Raw genomic sequence first — 12,713 nt, forward strand, 5'->3', positions numbered from 1 at the left:
AAACCCTCAGTCCTACAGGTGTGTGGACAGGGGGCATTTATAAAAATCTTGAGGCCCCTGATAAAATATCACCTTGAATCTGACAGAGTGTCCATGCCCCTCCAACATCCCTGTGTCAGGCAACAGTGCTAACCTCAATCCACCATGCTTACCACCATACTGGAACAGTGACATAGGCTCTGGATCCCCAGGCACCCTGCACAAGACAAGTGGGTATGGAAAATGGATGGATGGATGAGTGTAAATCAGTATAAGTGAAAATCAGAAAGCCCTACGAGAAAAACCACGAGAGAAGAGATCTTAAGTACTTTTCCATGTTTGCTGTTTAACGCTTTACAGTTAGTTTTGATATATTGGCAGTGTACGTATACATATAGCTGTACAGAAATCCTCTGTGTTCCTGTAACATCTCGCCTTTCTGCCTAACGTCCTACAGATGGTAAGTATAAGCATCTACCGAGCTTTAGAAAAAGCATGTGAGGTTCGCCTGTACGTGTGCGAGAAGCACTATGAATTGTGTCCTACACTGCGCCTCATAGTCCGAAGACAGTTTTCTATCTTGAGCGGCTGTCTGCTTCGGGGCGCGTCTGGGCGGGGTGGAGGGGAGGTGTGTCTGCCCACAGAGCGATCGTGCGATCCGCACACTGTACACACACGACAGGAGGATCGGCTCAGAGACAGCGATGCGGCAGGATCGGAAGCTGTCCTTCCTCCCACAATAGCCAGACTCCCTTGCGCCCCACCCAGCTGGACCGACCGTCTGGAAGCATGAGGAAGAACCAGAGCCCGCTCAAGACGGCAGCACCAGCCCAGTCTCCGGCTCCAGCTGAAGTCGGCGTGTCACACTACGAGGTCTCAGTACAGCAACTCAACGAGCTGCTGTCAGACGGCAACGGATATTACAGCCTCCCCACGCAACATTTTCACGAGGTCTTCCCCAGGATCTACGTAGGCAACGCGTGAGTTATTCCTATTATTAAATATAATATGCATATTTCGCCCCAATTTATTCCCCCCAAAGAACAACAATTGTACGTGATGACAGGCACGGGTATGAGTCCATTGTCCTCAGACACACGTTACTATCAGGCTCAGTGACGACATTTAGGGGTATTCGTTATCCACCCCTCCTGATCTCCAAAACATGTTGTAAATGATCTTTCAAATCGAAAGCGTTTCGGCAAAAGATTAATTAACGTGCTAAAACTATAGTGCAGTTATTCAGATATGTAAAGATATGTAAATGAAAATATAAAATCTGTTTTGAAATTTTTAATTAGTGTTTCGAGGGTTTGGATAAATGAGCAGTAGGCTAAGTTTGATTAGTCTATGTTTTCTGGTATTTACATTTTTCAGTACTGTCTGCAAAATTTTTAAAAGCTGGCACCACAATTAAACGTTTCGATATTTTTAATTATTATTGCTTATTGATATCCGTTTCTTTTGTGTCTACTGTGAATAATTTAAATATAAGACTGTATTATTGTATTATTGGAGCTGATAACAATGCGAATTATATATTTGGCATTAATACATTCGTGATTTATCATCATGCACTTTTTCAGAATCTGATGTAACATCGGATTTTTCGATTTTTATCCTAGAAAATGCCAGCCTCCCGTTGTCAGTGGTGCCATCTCGGTGTTATAATTAGGCTATAATGCTTTCGTTTTACCGTTATTGTTCTCTGCCGCCTTACGAATTGAACAGGTTGACATTTCCCGTTAATTAGACTGCATTGTGTGGAAAACCCGGTCATGTAATTAAGGCCAGTCACGGAAAGACGCGCCATAACGCCGAGGGAGGAAAGCCTCGCAGCCGGGCTTATTTCGGGGGACCTTTCAGATTTTCATATCAATTGTTCTGATCGACGGCTGCGACCTTCCACCGCGCTTTGTCCGGCTGGTGAAACAAGTTTGTTGTCAGTCGCGGATCCGTACCATAACTCATGCACAATGCATTTTATAAACTAATTCCTCTTCTAAGGTTATCGAGATATGATCAGATGCGCACATTAAGGTAAAATGGTTTAAACAACCATGTATGTAATATTTAGCCTACTGTTGCATAGGCCTATGTAATGTATTGTGTATATAAATCTTTAAAAGTTCTTTAAAAGTATCGCGTTCCATCCTCCTGCTGGCCGATTCAGTTTCGGCAAACTGGTTGGAGTTTATCTGTCTGTCAGTCCTACAAGTATGGATATTGCGTACATGCAGAGACATAGGAAACTCGGGGACTTGTTCCGCCAATATTAAATTTGGCTTCATTCGTCACCCCCTAACCGCCCCCCCCCCCGAATAAAATGGCCTTTTTATTTTAATTATCATGTTGAGCCCTCACCCCGAATATCAAACTCCTACGCCGTTAATTCCATAGCGTTTATCTAACTGCTCCCATCATGTATCTGTGCCCTGTATCCTGCGGGCAGAGCAGATCTGACAGCGTCCACCGCTCTCTCTATACCGCTTGACATTGTGCCGCACGCCTTGGATCTCCATCTGTTTTTATGTGGGTGTAAGCTGCCTCACCTGGCCCTCGCTGCTCCACGGAGCGGGTGCCGTTCACACCAGTAGCGTTGACCTCAGCGCGTCTCGCAGCATTAAAGCAATCCACGTCCTTTGGATGTTTCATGTCCCCATTTAGCCGTCCGCGCTTCCGTTAAACGTTATCGACATCCTAATACGTCTAATCCGTCTTTTCTTTTGACCGCAGTCAGTATCTTTACACCAGAAGAGTTAAACAGCGCTGAATTCACACAGCGTGGACATTTTCTTCCCGTTCCCTACCGAGAGGAGCTGCTTAGAGTACAACAGGCTCATATAACCTATGCACACTCCCAGCTCTGCCCCACTGAACCCACTCAGAGAGTATTGTATGTCCTATAAAATCACAGCAGAGATGAACAGTCCGGTTCAGGTCTGATTTTTGAGTTCTTTTTTTCTCCTTGAAATTGCTATGGATGTGCAGTTAAGTATTCAACAATTATAATCAAATCGTCAGGCTTTATTGACAGTAGAGTTATTGCATTTTTCAAGAAATGCATCATTTTATCAATTACAGAGGGCAGTGTGGCAGTTCCCTGGGTACCAATGTCACCTCACACTTCCAGGGTTGTGGATTTGACTTCCTGTCCCCCCAGGTTTGTGGGGGTCTGGGTACACCAAAGGTATGCAGTCAGGTCAGTTAGAATCTCAAAATCCTCTGTTTTGTACCCCATGCCTCATATGAGAGGCTCACCAAAACTCTGTGCTGAGTAAGCAATATGGAAAAGCCTGAAAATGGCTTAAGAAATGCTCATAGTCAGTGTTTCCAAATTGGTCCTTAGGGACCCACAGTAAATCCATGTTTTTGCTCCCTCCGAGCCCCCTATCAGACAGTCCACATTTTTGCCTGGAGCTGGGAGGGAGCAAAAACTGTCTCTGGGTCCCCAAGAACCGAATTGGAAAACACTGCTCAAGTCAATGTTTTCCAACCTGATCCTTAGTAACCCCCAGATAGTCTATGTTTTTGCTCCCTCCCAGACAATCCACATTTTTGCTCCCTCTCAGCTCCAGGTAATTAACTAAGTGGTGGGCTAATATTTTAAAAAAAGAATGGTTAGAAATAAAAAGAGCAAGCTTCCTCCAAAAAATGGAGCTGAATACAAGCAACACAATAGTGTTAGATTACTGTTAGCCTGTCAGTTTCTTTAATTACAGTTAAGTAGCTCATTACTGATGTGTGCTTTGTTCTAATCCTGCTTTATTTGAAAGTGTGCTGTGCTGTCACTGCCACCATAAACTCTCGCTCCTGATCACACTCTTCTTGTCTCCTTTTACTTAATCTGGTGTTAAAAAGCCAAAGACAAATAAGCTTAATTTCCCGAAACACTGCACACCTTTTATGGTGTAAAAGACTAGCCACAAGTACAAATATTTGCCTTTGGGAAAGGTATTTGTTTTTTTTTTTTTTTGCGTGCTAATTTTAGCCTCTGGCAGAATTTTATGCCGACTCTGCTGGCTTGTTACGCAGCGGGGCGTCTTCTGTGAGTGTCTGTGTCCCGGGGCACAGTAATGGAACAAACGCCTTTTAATAAATAATCACAGAGCTGCTTCCTTCCAGTAACACATGGCATTTCGCAGAGGAGCATGCACAGGTCTCACATGACAGCGCGCTGGTAGACGAGGCACTACAGGGTGTAACAGCGTCGACAGCGGTCATCCTCACTATCTTACTCTCATTGTTCGAAACTTTAATGCATTATTTATAGCCAGGTAATGTCGGCACGTCTGGGCTCTGCCGACACAGAGGTTGTTCCATGAGTCTGCGTTGGGGATCTGGGGAAGAAATATGACTGATGTCCTTTTGGGCCACCTCTCCCACTTCCAAAGTCCAGGCCTCTGAAACACCAGCGGAGTTTTATCCACTTCAGCAGCTACGAAGGCGGACACTGGGTGCGCATATGGTGCGGGGGGTGGGGGAGGGATGCAGGCTGGGATGCAGGCTGGGATGCAGGCAGGGGTCTTTCTTCCTCACCAGGTGAAGGGCAGTGCTGATGCAGACACCTCAACCACAGCGAGCAGCATCACACTGAAGCAGGAAGCTCTTGGGGCTTCCATTCACCGTGGGGCTTTTTGCATGGATTTTTTTAGCTTGAGAAACACTTATTTACATGTATTCAGCAGATGCTCTTATACAAAGCGGGATACAATTGAGAAAGTAGGGTCAGCAAGTCTCTGGAGAGCCTTACTCAAGGGCCCAATGGTGACATCACTCTGCAGGCCACGGGGTTCGAACCAGCAGCCTGCTGATTACGGGCACCAAGGCTTAACCTACAGGGCCACGCAAAACCCCTCAGCACCATTTGAGTCACAGGCACAGGACCTTGCTGGGAGATCTCTCGGCTGTCCTGATTTCCATGGAATCCGCATGTCCGTTAATGATGGGGCGGGGTACAGAAGGTGGGCAGAGGGGGTGATGAGGGCAGAAGGGTGGGACCAGTGCATTCTGGGAGACTGAGGGCCGCTGCTGCTGTGTCCGGGCGTCTGAATGCTGCTGGGCAGGAGCCAAATTCCCTTCTGTGCCCCTGCAAGTCTGGAACACTCTGCTGTTCCCCCAGGGCTGCCAGCTTAGACAGACATCTCTGCTGTCTAAAAGTGGCTCAGAGATTTATTCCCGTCAAGCTCAATGCCCAGGCAGACAGGCTGAGGGGGGGGTGCAGGATTGAGTGTGAACTTAAAGAAACGCTCACATTGTTTCCACGTGACATTCCAGCTTTAACATCTAGCGAGAATGTGATGTCGTTTAGGAATGCGCTTCTATAATCCGTCACCTTGGACTACTCCCACGCCTCTGACTTATCCGAGGTCCTTATTCAAATGTATTCCTGTAAGAAGCTTCTGGATCGCCAGTGTGAGAGACCTGCCAAAGGTGTAAATATCATGTGTGTCAGGTGTTGAACCTGCCTTAAGTTATTATTGAAGACAAAGTTCTCCGTATGAAAGGTAAGGATGGAGATGAGGCTCAGTGGGCAGCACTGCTGCCTCGCACCTCCAGTGCTGGACGTCTCAGTCCCACCTGTGTTGTACGTCTCCTGTATATGTGATCTCTGGCCACTCCAGATTCCTCGCCCAGCCCAGAAACACAGTGGGTCTTTCCCAGTATGCGTACTTGACCGTTCTTGTGTACCCATTCTCCATCATCTGCCTTCGTTTTTGGGAGGCAAGTTAACAAGTCCGTTCTTGCCAAGACCACAGGTACGATCTTTGCATTCTTGGTATCGAAAAACACCCAGTGTCTGTAAACTGCAGTGTTTGAGTGTGTGGCCTCACTTTTCTCCCATCCATGATGCCCCAAGCCTTGGACTTTGCTCTTCCTGCAATAGGCCCAACGCTCACGGTCCCTACAGTCATTATGGGAGATAGGCGGCTATATCAGAAATTAAACATATATGTAACTTGCAAATTAAATCTGACTGGTTAAAAATAGTTGCCTCTGGGGTGGAGTATATTTAGCATAGTGGACTTTTTCATTATGGTTTAACACAACTGTTGAGCAAAATGGTTTAACATAATCGAATATAACAGTCAAAATACACTAGCGACCAAAATTTGTGGAAGCACTTCCAATTTTTTGAGATTACAGAACTTAATTCAAATGTTGCTGCAGTTACTTATTTGATTGTCCAATGTGTGATATTTGTACCATTCCTTGATTGTTTATAAACAATTTGTGTTTAGTAATTTTTAAAGCGTAATGCCAAACATTGCAGGTGTTTCCACAATTTTGGCCACTAGTGTAAAATTTAAATGTGACGCTTCAACATAACAATTGCAGGAAACAGTGTATCATGGTTCTTATTTTATTAGTATTGGTATAAAATGCTCTGTTATATTTAAGGGATTGAGGAATGGTTTGTGCTGGAAGATTTACTATATAAAGCAGTAAATCACTTGGGACTCGCTGTCCAGTAAAACTTGTTTTGTAAGTAGTTGTGAGATTAAAATTGTTTGATAAATGGCTCCCAAATGGGGGTGGTGCAGTGGTGCAGTGGCTAGTATGGTGCCTCACCCCTCTGAACATCTGAATCTCAGCCTTGGCTCTACTTGTGTGGAGTTTGCATTTTCTCCCTGAGGGGTTTCCTCTGGAATCCTCTTTGGATTTGAGTTGCCAAAATATCCGTAGGTGTGAATGGTGTGTGAGTGTGCCCTGCAATGGGTTGGCACCCCATCCTGGGTTGTTCCCTGCCATGTGCTTGTAGCTTCCAGGATAGGGTCAGACAGTCCTTGGAGCAGTTGGGGTTGAAGGCTGTGATACAGTGATACAGTGATTCGATTACTTGGCTGACGCTGGGATTTGAATCCACAGCCTTTTGGTCATGGGCGCAGACAGCTACCCTGCACTCAGCCCTGCTTACAGCCAGTTACATTACCAGTCAAAAGGTTTTGCATACCACAGGTTTTTACCACTTTTCAATTTATTTCATAAACTGCAGATTTTTTTTATTCTTGGTAAGCACTGGAAAGTTGAGTGAACAACTATAAATGAAAATAGTCAAATAAAACAAGTTTTCTTAATAATAATGAAAGAGTACATAACAGTGCATGTCTGACATCATATTAACTGGTTGTATAATGATGGCATAGTCAAATTCTAGGCTGTCCTTTAACTTTAAATTCACTAGTTAACTGTTTCATCCCATGAAATAGGACAGCATTTAATGTCCATTGTGGAAAGAATGTCTTGAATGTTGTCTGCTGTTATAACGGCTAGAGATGATATTTTCTTGCTAATAAAGGTACTTAAATGGTGAATATACTGTAAATTTATTTGTTTGCAAAGAATATTGAGTGTATTTTTTGTTAAGTGAGTATAGTGTGTGCAAAAACTTTTGACTGCTAGTGTCCATTTTTTTCGATTGTTCAATAGCTTCCCAGGTTAAAGCTGTGTACTGTCCTCAGGAGTGTGTATGCAGTGCCCGTCCCGGTCCCTCTCTGGTGCTGGCTTGCCTGTGCACAGGCTGCTGCTCGCTCTCCTTCCCTGCGGATTCCGCTTAGTGGTTTCTCTCTGCCCTCCTGTAGGTTTGTGGCTCAGAATTCGATGAGACTGCAGCGGTTGGGAGTGACGCACATCCTCAATGCAGCTGAGGGCAACTCCTTCATGCACGTGAACACCAACGCGGGGTTCTACGCTGGCACCGGCATCATCTACCACGGCATGAAGGCTAACGACACAGAGCACTTCGACCTCAGTGCCTTCTTCGAGGAGGGCGCGGACTTCATCGACAAAGCTCTGGCCTACAAGGACGGGAAGGGTAAGCCTGGCTCTCCACGCTGGGGCGTGATCTGTCCAGGGACGCCACACCTGATATGGTGCTAAGAATAAAGAAGCATTGCTGCTGAAGCAGTAAGCACACGCTGCTACTTCATAAACCCAGAAGTCGTCACTCTGGCATTGTGGTTCTTGGGGGGTGGGGGGGGGGGGACAGGATGGGTCACCTCCACAAACAAGGTCTTTGTCAGTTTGCTTATGAAGTTTTCATAAAACACAGTCGGACAGTTTTTTTAGTGAAAAGTAAGGAGGCAGAGTAGCCCATTTTCCAGCGGAGTCTGTCCAGATTGTTTATCATTTTAAAAAATGGGTGTGATTTATAGCAGAACAAAGAGGCCTTCAGGAATAGCCAGCACCTCCTACGATCCTGGCTTCAGCCTTTGTAGGAGAAGCGGGTGCAATGCTTCAAGAGGAGGAACAGCATCTGCAGGGTCATCATATATACAGACTCGCTGTGTGTTCCCTGGAAGCCTTCCTCTCTGTACAGTGGAGGGGGAGATTCACTTTCGGAGTGGCGAGATGGCTCTGGGTGCCCATCTGGAATTTACATCCAATCAGAGGCAGAGAACGATGTCATTAATTGGTGCAGACACAAGCCTGGACCTGCCTATTTATCTACATGGATTTTATGCCCGTCGTTGACACAAAAGAGCAATTATGGAGCGTCTTAATTCTCGGCCTTCTGGCAGTAGGAGTCCAGGGTAGTAAATCAGCACAGAAACAAACATGCTTTTGTATTGGTCTTACCGAGGAGGGCAACAGGGTAGCATCCTGGTTATAGCGGGTCACTGCCTGGGGGGTCTGGAAGTCGGGCGGCTGCTGGGGGGGTGTCGTTTTTTTGAAGGCTTCAACTCCAAAAACATGAGGATTCGAGCGCGCTGCGGAGCAACACAAGACCTGGCAAGGGGAATTCCTCGGGGGGTGGCAAGGGGTCGATAGTGAATGCGTGGGAAAGAGGGAGGGGGGCAGTGAAGTGTCAGAGGGGGTGTCGACCTCGGTCGACATTGCTCATCTGTTATTGAGGTCATGGCTACATTTTCGTCTGCTGGCTCCGTTGCTGCTTGCCTAGGCAGATTTGCTGATCCTTCGCTGGGATCTCTCTCCCACCAGGGAAGGTGTACGTGCACTGCAGGGAAGGCTACAGCCGCTCGCCCACGCTGGTCATCGCCTACCTCATGCTGCGCCACAAGATGGACGTTCGCACCGCACTCTCGATGGTGCGGCAGAAGCGGGAAATCGGCCCCAATGACGGTTTCCTGAGGCAGCTGTGCCAGCTGAACGAAAGCCTGGGCCGCGAGGGCAAGTTAAAAACTAAATGAGAGCCCCCCCCCCCATCTCTCATATTTTGCCTCCTGCGGGGGGGCGGGGTCACATCCCAGCACCTAGCCAGGCCAGTGCACCCCCAGTCATCTACGTGGCATACCCACACCCGCCAATCACCATGACAGCACCTTCATTCATACCCGCCCCCCTTCCCCTTCACTTCACCTGCTGGCCTGTCAAGAGGAAGCTCCGCCCATGCGAACAGCAGGGAGCCAATGAGGGAAGCTCACGGTGCATGCGCCCGCAGCCTGCCCAACCCCCTTGTTCCTGTGTCCACAAGGTGTCCCACTGCCAGGCTTCCAAGGCCTCCTGTTGGTTTCCTGCACCTTTTTAAGGCGTCCAGGCATTACACACACACACACACACACACAAACACAGATATTTGGGTTATATATATATATTTAAATCCAAGTGTTCAGGTTCAGTAGCGTTTCCAGTTTTTGTTACTATTTGAGATTGGCCAATTTCTCGGGTTTTCCTGAACGGATATCTTGCTGGAAAATCCATCTGGAGCGTAAAATGGCGTGTCTTTTGGAAAGCTTTGCCTCCCAGCCTCCTCTTCGAGAGTGCCACACTCTTCGCAAGCCAGCACTAATTTCCCAGAACTCGCTGTATTAACTTAGCATCCGATGTGGGCATATGCTAACTGGCTGGTGTGATTACCGCGGCTAGCAGCTGACAGTATTCCTTAAAGCTTGTTTATTTCAGAGTCTTTCGTGCATGAGATTAGATACCAGTCCAGCCATATAGTACAAATGGTGTATTTATGTCAATGCAATCATCGAAGAATAGCACAATAACTTTAGAGTTGCCCACTGCCAGATAACCAGGCTACCTTGTCCCATCTTTTAACAGATGGTTATGATGTCAAAGCTCATTTCCAAAATAAATAAATAAATGCCGTCTGTACAATGTCCACTGACCTGTCTGAAATCTCTCCCAGAAGAGAGTTAGCTGCCACTGACCTGCAGTGACCCTGTTATACTAAGGAGCTGAGCCATTTTTCGCCCAAAGGTCACTGTATTTTGCCGGGTCTGTGCCATTGAGGAATCTCCACCTCATACCGAGTCACAAACATCCTCCAAGGATCTTTCAGGTCATTTCAGGGTAGAAAAAGCTCCCTCTGACTACAATTTTTTTGCCCACTGTTCAAAAAATGTTAACTGAGCAGACTTTTTTTCAAATTTTGAAAAGGGACACATTTTACATGGGTCTTTTATTTGAAACCACGAGAAGCTTGTGGTTTAAAGGCTGAAAGAGTCCTTTCCCTCAACTGCCATGGTTTTGGGCCCCCCCGTATGAGATTATACACCCCCCTCCCCTTATCTTACTGCCCCTTGTGTGGTTGCATGTGACTGCAGAATCAGCCGCTATACTCACAGCTGCACACTCAACAGCCAATCGCATTCCACCTGGAAGGTCAGCTTGACTCCCTCTGTCTTGCTCCAGCCAGCCCCCCCCAAACCACAGAGAACACCCCCCCCCCCACCAGGTCTTCCGGTTGAGGTCTTAAGCTTGCTTTGAAGAGGGTTTCCTGGCTGCTTCTGCTTTGCAGTGTCAGTCCTTCACAAACCTTCCGGAAGCCTTCGGGTGTTGCATGCGAGTGAGCTGCAGTCTCCTGCTGGCAGTACGAAGCGCCCGTCTTTGATGCAGCCTTGGTGACCCACTCTTACCCAGTGCGCCCAACTCCATGTTTAATGCAATTTTATGCAGCAGTTTCCTGATGCACCCCCCTCCTTCCCCCCAGCACAACCGCCCTCAAAATATAACGTATCTACAGTGCTGTGACTCGCGGCATTGCAGGACTCGCGGTTGGCTGCCAGTCACTGCCATCCGTCAGGGCCCATTGGCTGCCGTTGGACGTGACCGGCCCCAAATGATGGAACACTTGTACCCCCCACCTCCGCTGAGTCCTTGCCTTACGACTGTCAGGTGTCTTACTTGGCATCGCACTCCATACCCTGCCTGCCATGAATACCGCACTGCCAGCTGCTGAAGTTGAGCCCTTGGGCTTTATATAAGGGGCGTTTCTATGCATATCAAGCTAGCCTCCAAGGTTTTAGCAGAGACCTTGGCCTCACCCATACGTGTAGTAGGTGCTCGTGGCTTGGAGCGCAAGTGTCTGACTTAAACGAAAACGGACATGTGCCATCGGCTGATAGGTAACTGTCTGTGTCAGGATGGCCCCATTTGGATGTTCTCAGCTCGCTTTATGTTTTTCATCTACCCCGCCTCGATGAGGGGATTCCTGACCTTTCCGCTGTGCGGTAGACCACAGTGTTGGAGGAGAGCAGAGTGCCGGCTGACGTCCGCTGACGCGCACCGTGCTTGGGAGCGGCCGGCTCCCTTCTGAGGCGGCTTGGATCGCTTTGGCAGCTCGGATCGCTTCCGCTCAGATCGCTTTGGCGGCTCGGATCGCTAACGCTCGGATCGCTAACGCTCGGATCGCTAACGCTCGGATCGCTTTGGCGGCTCGGATCGCTTCCGCTCAGATCGCTTTGGCGGCTCGGATCGCTAACGCTCGGATCGCTAACGCTCGGATCGCTAACGCTCGGATCGCTTTAGCGGCTCGGATCGCTTCCGCTCGGACTGGATGCCCGGCCCTAAGCTGCTTGGAGATTGGCCAGCTATGCCCATCTCAGTTGTCAGATGTGATTTCAGCTCTGATCGAAGCCTGGGGGCATTTTCATATCCACCGGAGGGGGTTTTGCTAAAGTGAGGGAGCCAACAGGGAGCCAAGACTTCATTAGATATCTACACAAATATAACACTGATATATATGAATGCTCTTTGGTATTTTTAATTCATTTTTCTGTTGATTTACACTAACACCAATACTAAAACGTGCTTCACAGAGTGACTATTTAATCAATATGTTAAAGGTCCAGGTGTTTCCGCTGTTCCTCTGTATCTTCTAACTCTTCCTGTGTGTGTTCTATATATATCAGTAGTATGTAGACTTTAGAATATAAATTCAAGTAACGGGCATCATTTACCTCTTTCCTGGAGGAATGCATGGAAAAGGTTGATCGATGGCTCATAATGTGGATAAAAGCATTTGCTGCTGTAAATCTCTCTGCAGAGACGCAGTTTCCCTGGCCCGATCTGCACTGGACCCCATCCCTGACGTCGTGGCGTTTCACTCACGCCGAACGCAGGCCGCTAATGGCCGCCACCATTCTTATCCTGCATGACATTTAGTAATGAATCTTCTCTTTAGGATGACTCAGCGTGCCGCGGGATGGTCCCTGTGCAGTAATCTGCAGGCCGTGGGTTTCGGGCCGCGGCTTGGTGTCATGTGATTGTTCAGTGGGTCCTGAGGGCTCTAGTGCGAGCAACACCAAGCCCATTTGGTGCTGCTGTGAGGGTGGGGAGAAGCTATTTATAACCCTAACATTTGCAGAAATGCTCTCACTCTCGGGGAGGCGGTGGTTATTTATAATCTTAACATTTGCTTCAATTATATATATAAAATTATATAGGTGTCTAAGGCTGAAAACCCTGCCTCTCAGTTAATGAACTTTTGAACATTATTAGAAAAGCAAAGACGTGTTTTTAATAAAGGATTTTTTTCCATC

At 47.4% G+C, this 12,713-nt stretch overlaps 1 protein-coding gene across 1 annotated transcript; it reads left to right on the top strand.

The window, feature by feature from the left end:
- Positions 1-598: 598 nt before the first annotated feature.
- Positions 599-10,051, top strand: dusp3a (dual specificity phosphatase 3a). The gene is made up of 3 exons (XM_049015248.1): positions 599-959; positions 7,563-7,795; positions 8,923-10,051. The coding sequence occupies exons 1-3, from the start codon at positions 769-771 to the stop codon at positions 9,129-9,131; spliced, it is 633 nt and encodes a 210-aa protein (XP_048871205.1). The 5' UTR covers positions 599-768; the 3' UTR covers positions 9,132-10,051.
- The last annotated feature ends 2,662 nt before the right edge of the window (positions 10,052-12,713 follow it).

Source organism: Brienomyrus brachyistius, chromosome 5 (genome assembly GCF_023856365.1).
Source record: "Brienomyrus brachyistius isolate T26 chromosome 5, BBRACH_0.4, whole genome shotgun sequence".
NCBI lineage: Eukaryota > Metazoa > Chordata > Actinopteri > Osteoglossiformes > Mormyridae > Brienomyrus > Brienomyrus brachyistius.